The sequence below is a fragment of the Xyrauchen texanus genome, chromosome 35 (assembly GCF_025860055.1).
Source record: "Xyrauchen texanus isolate HMW12.3.18 chromosome 35, RBS_HiC_50CHRs, whole genome shotgun sequence".
In the NCBI taxonomy this organism is placed as follows: Eukaryota; Metazoa; Chordata; class Actinopteri; order Cypriniformes; family Catostomidae; genus Xyrauchen; species Xyrauchen texanus.
The window spans coordinates 32,426,204-32,446,557 of NC_068310.1; the positions used below are offsets into that span (position 1 = coordinate 32,426,204).

Consider the following 20,354-nt stretch of genomic DNA (forward strand, 5'->3'; position numbering starts at 1 on the left):
CTGTTGGTATTTACTTTGTAAAGATGACTTTGACTCCTCATTATTCAGCCTATTACAAGACTACTTGCAAATAATTAAATAAATAATGAGTATGAATGAGTGTTTAAAGCAGTGTAGGTGAGTATGTGTATGGGTGCATGTTGGCACTTGTGCTAGCAATGGTGTGAACATAAGAAACTGTTGGTGTACTGCGTGTGTGTTTAGGTTAAAGTGAGCTGTAATCCAGGGGCAGTCTGGCGGCTGTAGAGCGTAGAGGAGATTAAGTCGGTGGGCAGAGGCTCTGGTGTAGTAACAGCTAAACTGATCTCTGCCACAAGTTTGCAGAGAACAGCACGTACGCAACAGTGGCAGCAGCCAAACGCTGCCTCATAACACACACACAAAAGCAGGGGAGACCATTGGTAAAGATTTGATGTGTCAATTCATCTTTTGATTTCGCACAAATGCACCTCACCGTGATAACAGACTAAGATTTTTATATGCTGCAGCATACATACTGGCTAATCTAGAGATTTATGGGTCTTAATCATCCTAATCCATGCTGGTTTCCATATAGATTGAGTGATTTTCTCTCTGCATATAGACTGATGTTGCAACAGGATGTTAATACGCTAAATTTAACAGCAGATGTACAACAGAAGTGCAACAAGTAAAAACTAAACTACTGTACTCTAAATTTAAACTGCTAAATTTAACCCGTAATTTCTCATCAACACCTCTGAAATGAGAAATGGCCTGGCACTGGCTAACTCCAAAGAGAAGTTAATGAGTCAGCAAATTTTTGGCATCGTTTGTGTGCAGCAGCACAGAGTGACCACAGCAAGACCATATCCGTGGGTGGTAGTGCCTAAAAGCTAGGGATGATAATTGTAAAGAATTTAATAATTCCAGTTTTGATTCCATTTCTTCAAAACAATTCTGGTTCCTTAACAGTTCTTTTAACAATTATTATAGACTATTTCAAGGACTACTTGTCCCCTGAACATTTACTGCTCGTTGTCAAACTCATTGAAAACAACAGCGGGAGGCACTTCATTCATAAACACTTTAACACGATTAACGTTAATAAAGTTAACACGTTTGTAATAAAATGCCACTATTAAAGTGAGGACCATGCTGCTCGGTGGCTGGATGCTCCCTTGATGCCTGAACTAACGGAAATTAAAGTGTTTAGATCTTATTAACAGTAGCACACATCTTATCTCTGGTGGGTAAACAAAATGTATGTTAAGTTTGAGAGGTAGAGCTCGTAAAAGAGACCTATTATGACCCTTTTTACAAGATGTAATATACGTCTCAGAATGTGTTTGTGAAGTTTCAGCTCAAAATACCCCACGGATCATTATTTAACCATGTTGTAAATGCCTCTTTTTGAGTGGAATCAAAAACACGCTGATTTTGTGTGTGTCTCTTTAAATGCAAATGAGCTGCTGCTCCCCACCACCTTTCCTGAAGAGGGCTGTGCCTTTACAGCTCGTGCTTCGGTTACTACAGCAACAACAAATCTATATGACTTTCACTGTAAATACTGGAGTTCAGGCATGGCTAGACTGGGAAGAGAAATCAGCAAAGGATTTTACATAGCAACTGGCCCAAAAGTTGAGCGGGGTAGGGTGTTCGCTGTCCTTTTCTGCACCGTTTTGTGGTCCGTTCTGCATAACGCGGCGGCTCATTTTAGCTTATCGCAGGCCAAAGTGCGTCGGCCCATCGGAAAATGCCCGGTATACCAGATTACCAGTCCAGCTTGTCCACTGCGTCTTCAGTGGCTCTGATGCCAGGAGTACATGAAGACTCTTACGTTCACTTTTACAGCCAACAACAGAACACTTATGACGCTTACGAAGCTGAGACATTATTCTTCTCACTGTATCTGCTCCAGCACGGAAAAAAAATGGCGGACTGTGTGTAGATCACTCTATAATAATAGGGTGGAGTCCGTCACAGTCGTGGGCGAGGCCTGCTCTAAAATGACATCATTTTAGAGCAGAAACGAAAACCGTTCATTTTGACACACTGTTTTTGATTAATAGAAATATAAGAGGAGTGGGTGGACTTTTAACATTGTAGGGTGGTTGTGTACACACACTGCTGACTTACATTTATGTACAAAATTTTTTGCATTATAGGTCCCCTTTAAATTGACTTTAGATTGCTCCCATTATAATGAAAGAAGAAATTTGTCAGTCAACAATATCGGCATTATCAAACTGCTAAGTTCTCAGAGTAGATGGAGTATCAGAAAGAGACAAGAAAAATTTTTATAATTAAAAAATACATTCTTAACTTGTCTGCAGGTCATGCAGACATCTTTATTGCATGGCTTAATTGATTATAGTAGGAGCGATCCAATATTCCCCATCTTTCTGCTAAGGAAATAACTGAGCATCTAAACTACGAAACAGTTTGAACCAGTGAGCCATAAGCTATCATTGTGTGATTAAGCAAGACACCTCAAGTCTTTGGGATTCAGAGATTCTCCATGTAATATGTGTACAAGTTTCTTTGGATAAATGTGTCGGCTAAAAGGTTGCCTACTTCTGAACAACTATGTGATCATTTCTATCACTTCTTTCCAAATTAGATCACACTTCATCATCATCTACATACATGCATATCAGAATAAAAACCCATCTTAAACTGTCTTAAGTGTAGTCAATAAAAAAAAAACATGCATCTCACGCAATCTATTATAACAGTGATGTATGCTATTATGTCCATTAAAGTTTCTCCCTGTTATCACATGCATAAGGATGGATGACAGAGATGGCCAAATAAAGCACGTAGACAAACGAAATCAGGGAGTGTTTGGGATTGCTTTTCGACAGCTATGATGACAGCTAGCAGCCCGCCACAATGTGATACTCTCTTATCTAAACAGGAGTGGCTCTCGAATCACAATGAACGTAAACACAGAACAGAAACAGAACCGCCTTAAAGGGCAAATAAGTGCTATTGTATTGGGATCTATAAAATGTATGGGCCAGCTCTTTTTTTAATTAATAAAAAAAATCAAACAGTCAATCATCTAAGCTAAATGTAAAGAGTTTCACATCACTGACATCAAAATCTTTCTCCTAAAGGACAAAGTATACTTTGGTTTTTTGGCACCCATTCACTTGCATTGTGAGGACTTACAGAGCTGAAATAATCTTCTAAAAATCTTTGTTTGTGTTCAGCAGAAAGAAAGTCATACAAATCTGGAATAACATGAGGGTGAGTAAATGACTTCATCTTAAATGTCTTCTGAATGCAAAGTCCCCAACTAAACAATTAGACCAGTAAAATGGCCCTATTTAATCTAATAGAGAATAACAGCTAAGTTTCCCAGCAACAAAAGCCTTTTATTTCAGTAGTGGCCACGCAATAAGCTGGCAACTGTATTAGTGGTTTGAGCGCATTTGACTAAAGACAAGAACGCTATTGTGAGCATGCTGTCATTTGCTCATGTGATAGACCATCCTGAAGACCTATCAGACATGAAATGCCTGAAAGCCTCGGAAAGCCCCTCATAATTTTTTTTAATTAGAGTCGTGAGTGTGAGGGAAGAGCTGTGAGGGAGCAACGACATCGGACATGTCTCCAATAAATCACACATGTAATCAAATTAAATTAATACTTTTGAAAATTCTGTACAATGTTTTGCTGAATCGAGATTCAAAAATCCAATTCCAACTCGAAAAAATTGGCAGGATTAGTAATCGATGCATCGAGAAAACGAGTGAATCGGTACACTCCTACAAAGTGCAAATCAATGCGCAAGACGGAACGGTACGTCGCAAAGCGAAGTTTACCCTAGCCTTAAAGGTTTAGTGGAGGGAAATGCACTTTAACAATAATATAGAGGACCAGAAAAGTTATTTGACACACCTACTAATTTTAATGGTAGTTTTTGTCCAATGGTTAACGTTTTAGATCAGTATTAAGTAAATAAAGATTTTGAAATAACACAAATGGATGTATAGAGTGGAATTATAGTGACAGAAAAATAAATCAAAACCATCTTATCTTTTTGCATCTTCAAAGTAGTGACCGTTTGCCTAGATTTTAACTCTGCACACTCTTGGCATTTTCTCAAACAACTCCATGAGGTGCCCACCTGGGATGATTTCCAACAGTATTTAAGGAGTTCACATACAATATATGTTGGGCTCTTGTTGGCTGCAATTCCACCACAATCTGGCCCAGTATTGTTTTGTTTTTTTTGTAAATTAGTTACTTTTTTAATAAATTATTTAATTGAACAAATTTATGGGAATTCATTCATAGGCACAATTTACATTTACCAATAAAATGTCATGCCTTTAAGCACAAGCCTTTAGATAAAAGGTCTTTAAAACCACAAGAAATGTGCATTTAGTCAGTGTGTTGTAACTTTTGACTGGTACTGTATGCTGATATCAATACTGATACTGTAATACACAAAAGTCGCCACACCTCCATAGGCTCTTAACTTGCACTAATGGTGAAGACCCAGAGCCTGTCTTTCCGAGGACTTATTGAAGGACAGACTTTCTGAATTAATTTTACCGCAGAACGGAAATGTGTTGCTACAAGAAACAGACATCAATGAACGACAAGAGCTACCCCATAAATGGAGAGAATGACTCAAGCTGCATACAGTATGCTGGATCCATCAGAGACAGGAAACAAAATGGCTGTTGCTCTCACATCTCCTATGACAGACTGCAGAGGAACATTTTAAGTCTTGGTTTACACAAGATTGTGCCTGAAAACTAGAGTGGAGCCTGGAGATAAGTATCTTCAGAAAATGACGAGACAACACTCTGCTCTTAAGCCTATTTGAGAATGATTTTATAATGGATACAAAGTGTGCTTAGCAGAAAATCTATCTTGTGGCGAGATCGCTAATTCTGAAAGAAACTTAATTACATGAGTTTACTCAGTGGTGACTAATGTGGAAGCTAAATCACAAGGCATCCAGACTTGGTTCCATCTGCCCAGATGTTCAAGTTCTTGCCAAAACCTGCCCTTATCAGCAGAGACTATGGCTGTGTCCGAATTCCTATACCGTCATAATATGTACTGATTTTGATGAAGAACTGACTTCTTAAATGTTGAAATACATTCTGTAAAGTTCATTTTTGGGTGAACTAACAGTTTAAGGAGACAGACCCATCCAAAAGCCAATGCAAAAAGATTTGTGGAGAACAACCCAGCTAAGAAAACCTTTGACCGCATTTTGAAAGGCAAAAAAAATCTTTGGCAGGCTGCAAGTCTCCATACTGAGTTTTTACAAGCTAGTCCTTGCCAGTTCTGGCTCACTCTACCTAGTCCATGCCACCAACCCAGTAAAGCAGAGAGAATGTGAGGCGCTTTATGCTTTCGTGAACTCAGTACAGCATTAGCAGGCCGGAGGAAGGTTCAGAGCATCAGATGGAAAGGAGTGTATGATGGGTGTCTGAAGAGTGCACAAACTCTTCCTAGAAGAACATTTGCACCCTGCACTTTTTGCTCTTTTGGAACTACAGTTTTACTCTATTGGGAGGTCTCTGCTCCATAACTACACCCAAACACAGGAGTGCATGTTGCTTTTAACTTTATCTAAACATCATTTTTGAGGAATTATGGGTGGAAAAAACGCTGCCTCCAGCAAACAATTTTCTCTTCTAGGTCAAATGGCAAACAGTTGGGTTCGGCTTTGTTCCTCCAGGTGTTTTATCCAAGAATGAATATGATGTAAACTTGGTAACATATTCCCAGGAAGTAAAGTAATGAGCGGTCTTGTAATTCAGTTCATTCTTGTTGTAATTTATCAGGGCAACCTAATAATTTGGTGCTCTGTGAGATATAATGATTGAAAATATATAAACTGGGGATTACATCAAAGTAATTTTCTTTAAAAGGGATGGATGCTGGGACCATAGAGCTTATTTATTGCAATAACCTTAGAACTAAGACAAGAATCTGAATGAAAATAGTAGGGCTTGAGTTTACATGTAAAAACAAACATGGGTATTCAGAATTAGTGACAATGGCTGTGATCATCTCTCAACAGGAAAATAGGCCATGGTGCTTCAGTTGAGAGCAATCCCGTGTAAAGTCATGGGGCCAAGAAACAGGCTAGGCTGTGTCACATTTTATTCACAACTCTGAATACCATTGCAATGCATTCTGAAGAAAATGTGAGTAATGCTTGAACCCATGAAGCTAGGGCCTTGAGGCCAAGGCACTAATATGTGGTTGCTAAAGAGTTCCAAGTGTATTTTCAGCATGTTGTTATGTGGTTACAAGAGTGTTCTTTGTAGTTCCTTACTGAGTCTAGCCAAAAGAGCTCACCTCAAGTCTCTATGCTATTCTGGTCCCAAAATATGACTAGGGTCACTGCTTCAATGTAAATGTATGGTATTCCCCCCCCCCCCAAAGTCTGACTGCTTAGAAAAGTAGCAGCACACATCTCCAGAACAAGCTGCTCAATTTAAGGTATCATTAATGTCCACAAACAGAGCAAGATGAGATGCATACTGAATTAAGGTTAGAGGTTTGTTCAGATTAACTAAACCAAAGCAACACATTTCCATTTATATATTGGGAAGACGCTTTTATACAAAGTGAATTCAAAGAATACATATATACGTATTTTTTTATAACTTTTTGTCCCCCTGGGAATCAAACCCTTGACCATGGCTAGCGCCATGCTCTATCAGTTGAGCTACTGGAACCCTTAAAACCATCCTTTGCTGGACTCGAACTTGCAAACTTTGGAACTGTAGTCCAGAGCGTTGACCACTGTGCCACACAATCAATACACAACAGTGATATTGCCTTAGCAAACACCCCTAATTACTAGGGCTGGTTAATGACACAGATTCCCTGATTCTATTCTGATTCACAAGCTCTTGATTCAATTATATTAAGATTTGATTCGATATGATATCGATTCATATGGGTCATTTCAGTTATAATGTCCCTTTTGCTTATATATGAAATAATTTTTTTTCCAGCTAATGCTGTTAATTATACAGTGGACCTTCAAACCAGGTACATTACTTACGTTCGTTTTTCATCATTTAAGTCACATTTTGGCTTTCTGGAACAGAAATTATATTAAAAGAGACATTATTCAATGACAAAAATGGGTCGCATGGATTTCGTCTTTCGACACACATTACATGGAACAACTTTTACTCTCAACACGCAATGAAAAGCTCTCGCTGCTGAATACTCACTATTCACCACTACACTACACAGTCACTGGTGAGTGAAATCTAAACATTTAACAGCCAGTTGCCAAATATATAAATTTTAGCCGCATAGCACAACATTTTGTAGCAAATAGGGGTGTGTAAATTATTATTTTTCCGATTAATCGTGATCTTCATTTGAACCCTCTACTACAATGAGAGGAAAACCATTTGTCATTGAATAATGTCTCATTTTGGGTAGCCTTCTACACGATTCTCACAAAAATGTTGACTCATTCCTCTTGACAGAACTGATGTAACTGAGACAGGTTTGTAGGCCTCCTTGCTCGCAAACGCTTTTTCAGTTCTGCCCACAAATGTTCTATCATCGGGGCTTTGTGATGGCCCCTCCAATACCTTGACTTTGTTGTCCTTAAGCCATTTTGCCACAACTTTTGAGGTATGCTTGTTGTCATTGTCCATTTGGAAGACCCATTTGTGACCAAGCTTTAACTTCCTGGCTGATTTCTTGAGATGTTGCTTCAATATATCCACATAATTTTCCTTCCTCATAATGCCATCTATTTTTTGAAGTGCACAAGTCCCTCCTGCAGCAAAGCACCCCACAACATGATGCTGCCATCCCCATGCTTCATGTTTGGGATGGTGTTCTTTAGCTTGCAAGCCTCACCCTTTTTTCTTCAAACATAACGATGGTCATTATGGCCAAATAGTTACATTTTGTTTAATCAGCCCAGAGGAAATTTCTCCAAAAAGTAAGATCTTTGTCCCCATGTGCACTTGCAAACTGTAGTCTGGCTTTTTTATGTCCATCCAGAGCAGCCTTTCAGGTTATGTCGATATAGGACTCGTTTTACTGTGGATATAGATACTTGTCTACCTGTTTCCTCCAGCATCTTCACAAGGTACTTTGCTGTTGTTCTGGGATTGATTTGCACTTTTTGCACCAAACTATGTTTATCTCTAGGAGACCGAATGTGTCTCCTTCCTGAATGTGGTACCTTCAGGCGTTTGGAAATTGCTCCCAAGGATGAACCTTGTGGAGTTCCACAATTTTTCACTCTCTTTTTTTTATTATAATTTTTTTTTAAAAGAGGTCTTGGCTGATTTATTTTGATTTTCCAATGATGTCAAGCAAAGAGGCACTAAGTTTGAAGGTAGGCCTTAAAATACTTTCACAGGTACACCTTCAAATAGCCTATCAGAAGCTTAATTAGGATTGACATAATTTGATGCTTAACCCTCTGGGGTCTGAGGGCGTTTTGGGCCCTGGAGAAGTTTTGACATGCCTTGACATTTATGCTATTTTCAGTTGCTTAAAAACATATTAATGGCTAAAGTCTGATAACACTGTATTCAGCACAAACTGGGCTACAATAATATGTGAGCAACATGTATGTACAGGTTTGTATTTTTGAGAAAATAACGTTTATGCCTGGTTTTTGAAAAAACTAAAATTTTAAGTCACTGAAATAAGGCCATATAAGACATACTAAATATTTGTCCACAATACTTTTGAGAACTGGATCTTGTAGCCTAGAGTTTTTGCTACAAAATGATGTAAAAATCATTGATCACGCATTCATACAAAACAATATAGTCATTTAACTTTTGTATGACAATTTTAGTGTTGAATGGTAATATGCGAGGAGGCGTGAACTATCACAAATATTTATGTCATTCACACCTGAGGAAACAAAGACGCCTCCTCTGGGCCCATCAATGGGGAATGTGACAGAGAGAGAATGAATGTGAGGAAACTTAATGATCAAAATCAAGTTTTAAGTTAAAAGAAGTAATCTGACTATATATTTTCTTTACATAAAGACTTTACTTAATTTTAGATCTACACTACCGTTAAAAGAAGTCTCTTCTGCTCACCAAGACTGCATTTATTTGATCCAAAATACAGTAAAAACATTGTGTGAACTCATTTTACAATTTAAAAGAACATTTTTCTATTTGAATATATCGTAAAATGCAATTTGTGATCAAAGCTGAATTTTCAGCATCATTATCTTCAGTGTCACATGATACTTCAGAAATCATTATAAGATGCAGATTTTCTAATATGGGCATATTTAAAGTGCATTTTACTCATTTAACCTGAACACATATTTGCAAGCACAAGCTTTGTTGATGATAACGAGGCAGCATAAACACGTTAAAATATAATTAAACATTCATATTATTTTTATATCATATTACATATCATATTTATATCATACAGCATACAATGTAAATAACAACATTTACATGTAACTAAAACTTGCCTATTAGAACATATTTCAAATGTCAATACTTTGAATCCTGTCTGGAAACAGTCCCACTAGTAAAATATGTACGTTTATATAAAATAGCACGCCAGCTAATGAAAACTAATTCACTTACTCGTTTGAAATTGTATCCTTGGCTGGATCAAATCTCTCTTCAAAATACAAATGTTCATCGGAGTTCCGCTCTTCTTCTGAGGAAAATGTTAACTCATCCTTACATCCAGGAGCTTATAAGCACGCAGAAAAGTTTAGTTGTGTTTGTTTACATTAAATATCGCAGTCGGGGGCTTTCATGTTTGTGTGAGAAGAATTCGCAGAGTTTAAGTTCATTTTAGTGATGTGTTTCTGAAATATGCTCATGAACACAGCTGAAAGCTCACCCTTTTTTTATTTTCTTTATTTTACAAAAGCACAAGATTTTGTTGTTATTGTGAGTGTACACGAATACAAGTAGACCCTTTATAGTCTCTAATGATGTCTTACACTTATCTGTATACCCAAAAATGACGGAGTATTTTAAGTTGTTTCTGCTGTAATGACGAAAATATCCAGCAGGACACGCCGGCGCGTCCGTCGACCCCAGAGGGTTAAAGGCACATTTAACTTCTGACCCTCTGGAACTGTGATATAGTCCATGAAAAGTGAAACAATCTGTCTGTAAACAATTGTTGGAAAAATTACTTATATCATGCACAAAGTAGATTCACAAACAACTTGCCAAAACTATCGTTTCCTAATATGAAATCTGTGGAGTGGTTATTAGTTTTAATGACTTAAACCTAAGTGTATGTAAACTTCTGACTTGTAACAAAAATAATATATGAAATATAATATCTTATTTATTAATTGAATAAATGTGAACAAATGTAATAAAATAGAATTAGTCAAATGAATATTTTCGTAATGCATCAACTTAAAATGTCCCCTGTATAATTAACAGCATTAGCTGGGAGATGTTTTCTTTTATATGTAAGCAAAAGGGAAATAAACCCATAATAATCGATACTGTAACCATTTGAAATCTAATCTAATCGAGAGCTTGTTAATCGGAATCGAATTGGGAAATCTGTTTCAATACCCAAACCTAGTTAAAAATGCGATCGATTTCCTCGCAATGTTGTGAAGGGTTGCGCATAGAGTAAAAGATCGATCTTGGGATTTAGCAATCAATATCGTTCAAATGAAGAGTATGATGCATTGGAAAAACAATATTTTTACCCACCTCTACTATTTACTAAAAATATAGGACTTCAAATCGGGCATCAGTGTTCTGTAAAGCAGTGGTTCAAAAACTGGGTGCCACTCACATACATGCGCACTATGCGCCTGCATGTGCCTGTGTCTCATAGTGAGTGTTTACTTAAGAAACACTTGAAGGCTACATTGTTTTAATTTAATTTGTTAATATTAAACTTCTTAAATGAAGTGTGTTTTTAATAGCATATTTGTTGATTTATAATTTTTTCAGTGGTTGGTGTCCCATGGGGTTGGTGTGGGCACATTAAAAGGTGTGCCGTATTTAAAAATGTTTTTTTTTTTTTTTTTTGCTATAACAGCTTTTCTCAAAGTACACGAACTCCTCATGCCTCCTCAAGTGAAAAAAATATTGTCTGAATACAAAACTGGTTGGTTTTGCATCCGGTCTGATGGGTTTCCAAGGGTTATCCTGCACTTACCGTACCACTGACTTTGACATCATAAAGTCTTGCCCATTCATCCTCATGGCTGTCCACCATCATGACGCTGTCCTCCTCTTCTGAACCCCACGCTGCCTGCAGGTCCAGCCGTACCTCCTCACCGAGGGAGTGCATGCCAATGGCAGGGAACAGCCCATCTGGAGCCACTGGTACCACCACTGACCCAACCTACCATACACACATACACATGAAAAGGGCTCTGTTACAGGATTTCAATAAGTAAACCACTATTTTAGAATGAATCTTATCTGCAAAAGTGAATGAAAATAAGGAAAAACACAAAGCACATTTGATGCTTGCCAAAAAACGTTGCATCTGGGCACACTGATATACAATTCTACTGTTAAGTGGTCACAGGTGTTCATATATTGGCTATATTACAATGATTTAAAGCATGACTTTAGAGTTGGAACTTTAAAGTTGGATCATTTTAACATTAGTTTTACTGGTTAAAGGAATAGTTCACCCAAAAATGAAAATTCGCTCATTATTTACTCACCCTCAAGCCAGCCCAAATGTATATAACTTTTTCCTCTGAAGAACACAAATTTTGATTTTTATAAGAATATCTCAGCTCTGTATGTCCACGCAATGCAAGTGAATGCGTGCCAAAATGTTGACGCTCCAAAAATCACATAAAGGCATCATAAAAGTAATCCATACTCTAGTGTTTTAATCAATATCTTCAGAAGTGGTATGGTAGATGTGGGTGATAAACAGATCAATATTTAAGTATTTAAGTTCAATCTTAAACATAATCTTAAGTAGTTAAATTCTTCTCCCTGTCCAGTAGGGGTCCTACTGGACAGGGAGAAGAATTTAAGTGCTTGAAGTATGTGAATCTCCAAAAACACAAGAATGTAAAAATTGAAAGTTAAAGTGGAGATTGACTGAGCAGGGTGGAGAATTTATAGTAAAAAAGGATTTTTATTTATTTTTAATCTGTTTTTCACCTATCATATTGAATCAACCACTGGACTCTTATTGATTACTTTTATGCTGACTTATGTGAATTTTAAAGCTTCAAAATGTTGACACCCATTCACTTGCATCGTATGCACCAAAAGAGCTGAGCAATTCTTCTAAAAATCTTCATTAGAGTTCATAAAAGGCATGCAGACTCACTTCATTGCCATTCTTGGTGAAGAACACAGTTACGAGTCCGGCATCAAAATTGTCTGCATAGATACCGCAACCTACTCGGTCACCACGGTTACATTTTGGACCAAACTGTTGACCGACAGGGTTGCCATTGTATAGCCTGTGAAAGGGAGAGATAGTCGCCAGTGACTTTTAGTTGCATAAGTTCAGGAAAAGAGGAAGTGACGAATGAAATATCAAGCCAGTTAAAAGATAAATAAATAACAATTGATTCTGATTTAAAATGAGTGTGTGCATTTTCTTTCTATATTAAAATACTTCAACACCAGCATAACATGTGGAGACAACAACAACAAAAAAGCTATTCGTAGGTTGATTCCCCCACAAGTGTAAATGCAGTGGCGCTATCAATAACTGCAGGAATGTGTATAATTTTTGCAATTTTGTTTGGTGATGCTAGTGGCGCATACATTATAAACTTCACCTTTAAGAAACAAATAACTAAAGAACAGGTACAATGCTCAAAGCAAACTTACTTTCCATCATCCGCATGGTAAGCAATTGAATGTGGAAGCCAGCCAGGCTGATGGTCAAGTTTGTAATATTGTGGAACCAGACCGACAGCAATCGTTCCCCTCACTCCAGTATCCATAATGGTCACCTGTCAGTTTTTTTTAGAACACACAACAGTACAGTATATCTGCATCACAGTTGAGCAATTGTGTTTTTTCAAAGCTTGAGGCAAACACACTGTTTATTTTGAAATGACTAAAGGCTAGTAAATGGCTTTCAGGCACCTGCAAGCAAATGCCAATAATATGTGTCACAAATGGCAATGATTGAAAAATAACAGCCGGCAAAGGAATCTGTGGTATACAAGGAGTGTTTGAATGAGTCACAGTATGGAAACATCAGATAACCTACTATTAAGAATAGTAATATCTCTGAATTTTAACTTATCTCTCAATTTGTATGCAAAGCACCTCTGCCCAACCCAAGCAGGGCCACACCCTCTATGCGGCAAACTCCTCAAAGTCAGTACATTTTATGTTCATGAGACTTTCTTTTGTGGAACACAAACAACAAAATATCTCAGATTGTTCAGACTGATCTTTATTATGGGCATTTGGGCAATGAGCTCTAAAAATTCCAGCAACAAAAAAAAAGCACCATAAAGTCCTATTAATGGATAAATGACGTGACAGGTTTTTTTTTTTTTTGTCTAGATCTATAAAATTATTAAAAAATACAATCCACTAAAACTAATTACTAGAATACACATCTTTAAATGTTATTTAAAATTATATTATGTTCCCCAGAGGGAAGAATATCATACAGGTTTGGAGGAAGAAAAAAGGGTAAGTTATAAAAGCATTTTCATTTTTGGGTGAACAACTCCTTTCAATCTGTTCCCAGAGAAACTGAGCCATTGTTGTCTAAGAACAATGATGTATTCATTGTTTTTGAGGAAACTTGGTGCAACAGCATAAGTCAAAACCATCATGCAAAAAGGCAGGATAAATCCGTGACTCAATGGTTGGAGCCGTACGTTGGAGGAGGCCATGTATGGACACATTTATCCAGTTGTTGATCCTCAAACTAAACTTAACTCAGCGCCCTGAGCCAAAACCACTCGCAAGCTTAAAAATGGGATCCTTCTGGTTCCCACAGATTTAAGTCCAAGTTTCCTAATCTTCCTTGATGTCTCTTTCGAGGATTTGCTTTCCAAGTTTAAGAAGCTCTCGTAAATCCTTAAAAAAAACTAAATTTGAATGCTTGCTGCTGGTCTTTCCTACTGTGAATTTTATGCACAATGAACACTGAAGACACTCAATTCTATTACCACAACTAGCATAGCGGCTGCAAAATTCCACTGCAGAGTTCCAGACAAAATAATCAGTTACACTAAGTGAAATTTCCACTCGACTAAGGAAAAAATTTATTTGCAAATGCACACTTGGGTTCCCTGAGAAAACAGGGCAGGGGTTAATCACGGCAAACCATTCAAATGTTGAAATAAGGAGAACGGTAAAGGTACAGCAACAGTCGGAATAAGACAGAGCTTTGGCTGGCTGACCCACAGAGGTTGAAATAAAACCCCTGTGAAAGCGTAATGAGGAAACATGAGGATGCCACTGACGCATATCCCGGCTGGCAGATGACCTTTAAGGAGAAAAAAGTTTCCCAGACTTTGACAATCTGAAGGATTCTCTTGGTTCCTGCGTCACAATCAGGTGAACTGTGGCGTATAAATCAAGATTATTTATTGATTGCTTTATAGCTCATCGCTGTAGATGTCACATTTGTTTACGGGGACTGTAGATTCCCTGGCAAACAGACGCAAGGAGTGACGTTATTGGTCAATATGATTGGAGTAGGGTTTCGGTTTTAAAACATCTGCTTTGACAGGATCTTTTCTTTATAAGCCACAGGTGATTGTCAGAAAATGTTTATATTAAGTTAATAGGGTTGTGATGATCCAATCAAATATAGATATATAGCAATACTTTTTCTTGTTATATTATATCGATACTTTAGACCCCTGTATCGATTTTTTTTATTCAGCTATTTGTGTATTTATATCATGTAAACACAACAAAGTTGGCACACTGTGAACCCCAAATCAATTTAATGAACTCACAAAGAAAAATATATGTGATGTTTCAAGATACATCATCTTCATCAGACATCAGAATATAACAGAAACAGACCCAAATGAATTGGAATTTAAAGCTTGCGACTCATAATCAAATCAAATGGTTTCTATTTAGAACATGTTTTTACAGCGGTTAAGATTCTAACCAATCCCAGATGCGTGCACTGAGCAATGAAACGACAGTGGCCAGTCAGAGATGCAGTGTGTCTACAGTCCAATCAGTCATGACAACCAATCCTTATGCACAAGTTTTAAATAATCTGATGTCCAGATACTTGCTTACAGTATGTTTCATATCTGTTTGTGATGGCACACGAAAATTAGTGCTAAAGAAACATCATCTGACACTCAAAGGTGTGCAATTTTGAATTATTTTCAATTTGCTGCATGTTGCTCCATTTTATTTACTGTAGTTAAACAAACCACAAACGAGAAACGCACCAAAACTAAAACGATCCTGACCGTTATTATCAAGGTACCGACAGGGTCTAAATAACTGATTTACTGTGCCGTTTAAACAGCTATATTTATTATGTGAGCATTTGTGAGAGCAGAACTCTGTGTCAGTGAGCTCGCAATGAACTACAGGGCTCAAACAGTGAGTGACAGCTTCAGTCATTATAATGGGACCGTTTGAATAGTTGCTCTGCTCGATTTTTGTGTACAATTTATTAAAAAAAGAATAACAGTTGTAAAAAGTCTTGAACATCATATCTTACGGACCATCTTCTTTGTTATCGCATCTGCTCAAAAAAATACCTATTTGACCCACAACTGCTGAAGGTAGATTGAAATTTTAACTAATCACAAAAACTCTCAAACCGGCTGATCTTACCTTCCAAAGTGCAACCTCTGTGACAGATGAGGCCAAATATGATCTAACGATGATCTTATGTGAACAACATCACAATACAGGATTTTCAACGCAGTAAGTAACTTCAATTCGGCTGTTCAGTTTGACTACTGAATATATCAAATATTGTAATTTACTGTATGTGGGACAATAATTTAAGCAGTAAAGACACATACTGCATGTCTGATAGTAGTTTTTGATTTTTATGCCATGTTTTTCAGGCTTTGGAAGTGTGTTAAATGTGTGAGTATGTGAATACATCAACATGATACAGGACACACAGGCATATTGACTGAAATTAAAAATGGTTCCCTTACGACTCAGTACACTTGACATTGCGTAGCTACGCATACAGGAGCGCATTCTTGTATGACCTAGTTGAAGAAACTCTACAATAATGGCAATATTTGAATATTGGCTATAATGTTTGATAATGCCTGTTTTGGCACGAAACTGTCCACTATAATAACCGGTGCACAAACACCATTTCCTCAGTCTTCCTTCAAGACGACGATCATCTCTTGTCTAGATGCCCTCTAACTTTGACGTTGATATACACGAGTCAGCAGGTGGAATCGTCTTGGAAATCGTCTTACGCTCCCCTGCAGTGTTCCGGCAAAACAGAATACAGCATTCGTTGCAAATGTACGAGATGCTCACGCATTCTCAATAAAGAGCCTCTTTTTCCTCTTCAAAGCACACACATTATGCACAATCGGTTCCCTATAGTGAGAGTCACATCATATCATACAGTGTCATACATAATCTCATCGTGACAAAAGCAATAGAGATTGTGCCGAATTGTCAAGCACAAAAAGGATTTTAAAGCCGTTAATTTCTTGTTCCAAAGAAAGACGGCAGACTTCGGCCAATCCTGGATGTGAGACATTTAAATCGCGCACTTATAAAACGGCCATTCAAAACGGTTACTCAGAAACGGATCTAATCGCGTGTAAGCCCACACGATTGGTTTACGTTGATAGATCTGAAGGATGCGTACTTTCATATACAAATTGTACGACATCACAGGTTGTTTTTGAGATTTGCATTAGCGGGAACAGCCCATCAATTCAAAGCCCTGCCCTTCGGACTGTCTCTGGCACCTCGCACGATCACAAAGTGCATTGATGCGGTTCTAGCCTCTCCGAGACGGCGCGGTGTACGCATCTTGAACTACCTCGACGATTGGCTGTTACTTGCGCAATCAGAGGCTTTATGACAGCACATAAACGTATTTCTTCAGCCATTCGACAGTGTCTGTCTCAGTTCAAACTTGGGAGAACACTTCCACCGAAGCCATTTCAGAAAGCATTGGGATTTATGGCGGCGGCATCCGGTCTCTTAGACATGAGACCTCTTCAGAGCAGGCTGAAGCGCAATGTACCACTACGTGCTTGGAGCAAAGGGTGCATGCGCATCACTATATTCCGCCGCGATATAGCTGTTTTAGCACCATGGACAGCTCCTGCGTTTTAGCAGCGAGGTGTCATGCTGGGGCAAGTTGTCACGCAGCACCCATAGAAAAGCCTTAAAGCTTTTCAGTCAGAAATAGCAAACTGTCATGTCCTGGTTTGCTCAGACAACATGACATTTGAGGCATATATAAACCACCAAGGTGGAATTAATTCAACGCCACTGTTGAGACAGACAGTGTCGCCTCCTATGGACCGAGCATCATCTCCTCTTCCTAAGAGTGACATATGTCCCAGGCTGCCTGAATTACGGTGCGGGCCTACTGTCACACTAAGGGGTGATACCAGGCGAATGGAGACATCATCCTCAAACTTAACTGAGGCTTTGGGAAATATTTGACAAAGCAGCATCAGTGGAGAACGCCCACTGTCCTCTCTGGTATTCGAAGTCCCAAGCCCCGCTGGGAACGGATGCAATGGCACACAAATGGCCGGCAAAATGCAAATATGCCTTATTCACTCTGTCAAATGCAAAGTCCGAGAGGACAAGGAAACTGTTCTATTAGTTGAGTCGAAATGGCCCAACCAGCCATGGTTTCTGGAAAGGATGAAGATTCTGAACAGCTCATCATGGGAAATACCACTGAGGAGGGATCTCGTATTTCAGGCACGTTCAGTCATGAACACCATTCTACAGACCAGAGCACCATCCATGAGACAACTCTATGCTTAAAATGGAAGGTGTTCACTGATTGGGGTCTCTTACATGGCAAGGACACAGTACACTGCCCCATACATGAAATTCTGGTAAAACGCGGCAACTATATTTGCGTGTCACACACATGAAGCCAGAGCCTCTATAGGCAAGCATGATTTAATCAAAAAGTTCCTTAAAAGGACCAAGACGATTAAAACCACCTTGGCCGGCTATAGTCCCGACTTGGGACTTAACTTTAGTCCTAAAAGCTCTCGCAGGGCCCCACTTCGAGCCTTTGCAAGTTTGAACTAAGCATGCTCTCCATTAAGACCGCACTACTGCTGGCTCTGGCCTCAATAAAACGGGTCTGTGACCTCCATTCACTATCAATCGACAATTAATTTATTAATGTCTGGAGTTTGGCCCCGGTCTTTCAAGAGCCACTATGAAACCCAGGGAAGGCCATGTACCCAAGGTCCTATCCTCACCCGTCAAAACGCAGGTGGTTCACTTTCAGGCCTTCTTCCCTCCTCCATTTAATTTAGATGTGGAACGATCAATGAATTTGTTATGCCCTGTGCGGGCACTAAAAGCACACTAGCCAGTTCAGACTGTCTGATCAGCTCTTTATATGCTATGGATGATGCACAAAAGGAATGTCTGTCTCCAAGCAAAGACTCTCTCACTGGCTTGTTGATGCAATTGCTGTGGCTTATGAGTACAAGGGTAAGACATGCTCAATTGGTGTTAAAGCACACTCAACTAGAGGCATTGTCTCATCATGGGCATGGACGAATGGCGTGTCCTTACAAGACATATGTTTTGCAGCAGGATGGTCCTCTCAAAACACGTTTGCAAGATTTTACAACCTAGATATTATGTCTCTTTCTTCACAAGTCCTCTCTGTTTAGAGCACTTGCTATTCATTAGCCAAAAATAAATATATATATATATATATATATATATATATATATATATACTTCTGCGCTTCCCTTTAAGTATGGGCTCCCCCCTCATTTGCACAACCGCCTGCATTCAGGCCATTATAATTTACCATAAAGTCGCAAGCACTTTCATTATAAATAAACTCCCTTCCCGACTGGGTTCATAGGTAGTTAATTAATAATATATGACTATAATTCATATATTCGTAATGAGTGCTCTCCTCCTGCCAACACGAGGATCACTCATTGCAGCGTACTCATGTCAGACGCCTTTCCATAAGACTGCGGCGCCATGTTTCCTCTCTGGGAAGTTATGTTGTGTAATGTGTCGTGATGGGATGGGATTCTGTTCCCCATATAAGTAGCTATGCAATGTCAAGTGTACGGAGTCGTAAGGGAATATCTCGGTTACGTACTTCACCTTGGTTCCCTGAGACGAAGTGAACGAGACATTGATAATGCTCGCCGCACTACAAGACTCAAAGTTCTTGAGGCACGAGCGCTCCTTGTTCTCATCAGAAATTCTGAGGAAATGGTGTTTGTGCACCTGTTTTTATAGCAAACAGTTTCGCGTCAAAACAGACAGGGCTCAAATAAAGTGCTGAACAACAGAGCTTCACATTCTAAATAAAAACACTGATGAAAACTTCTATTCAGTCCAACAGCACTCTTGCTTGTGAGATATAAGTTAAAAATAAAAACAGTAATAAAATACATTTTACTAAACACTAGTAAAAAAATTCTGTCACATTTTCTTAAATTTCAAGCGTCGACCTTTTATTTTGAAATGAACATTTATTTTTATGTGAAGGCTTTTCTGTTTCTGTGTTTGTGACAGTAGCTTTCACACTTCCAAATAAGAAGTTGGTAATATGACCAAGTGTGATTATTGAAGTGCAAAATTCTGTGATTGAATTATATAAATACATTGTCTGCAGGTGCTGCTCACTTCACAGTGTATGTGTGCACAATTTCCTTTCATCTACTACAATAAGCACAGCACATGATGCTCAAAAAATTGGGTTGTTTTCAGCATAAGAAGAGCTTCACACATTCACTTTGCAGCACGCAGTACATGTAGACTGTATATTTATTTAATTAAATGCCATCCATTTGTGGTTTAATAATCACACTAGGACATGTCACAATTAAAATTTTATCATTTGTCCATTTCAGCATAAAAAGAGTAACAGAGCACATGCTCAAACAAGCATGTGACAATTTCTCAGCAGCCATCTGTCAATCAGACAGTGTGCCGGTACCGAACTGAGTCGGTTCTACTGGCACTGCAGAAACACTGGTATCGTTACATCTTTTTTTATTTTAGTATCGACTTAGTACGGAAGTACCGGTACTTTTGACAACACTAAAACGCATTTAACTAACAAATCTGGGGTGTATGAAGCGTTTGTGAATCCGGAGGAAAATTTTCGGGAAGGTCCATTTTAGATCCAGATTACTCCGAATTTACTCCTATATTTAAGAAAGTTTCATGAATAAGGTCCATTGTCATTATATGTGTGCATTACACAGTGATTTTAAACAAATATACATA

The 20,354-nt window shown here is 38.4% G+C and overlaps 1 protein-coding gene across 3 annotated transcripts in view; it reads right to left on the reverse strand.

Annotated features, from left to right (window-relative positions):
* Positions 1 to 20,354, reverse strand: part of spryd3 (SPRY domain containing 3) — a 74,352-nt gene that overhangs the window by 47,846 nt on the left and 6,152 nt on the right. For all 3 annotated transcript variants that reach the window (XM_052105731.1, XM_052105730.1, XM_052105729.1), the window contains exons 4-6: positions 12,774 to 12,898; positions 12,262 to 12,397; positions 11,116 to 11,304 (exon numbers count right to left, since the gene is read on the reverse strand). In XM_052105731.1, the coding sequence (XP_051961691.1) occupies positions 11,116 to 11,304; positions 12,262 to 12,397; positions 12,774 to 12,898 (450 nt within the window). The remainder of the gene's footprint in view (positions 1 to 11,115; positions 11,305 to 12,261; positions 12,398 to 12,773; positions 12,899 to 20,354) is intronic.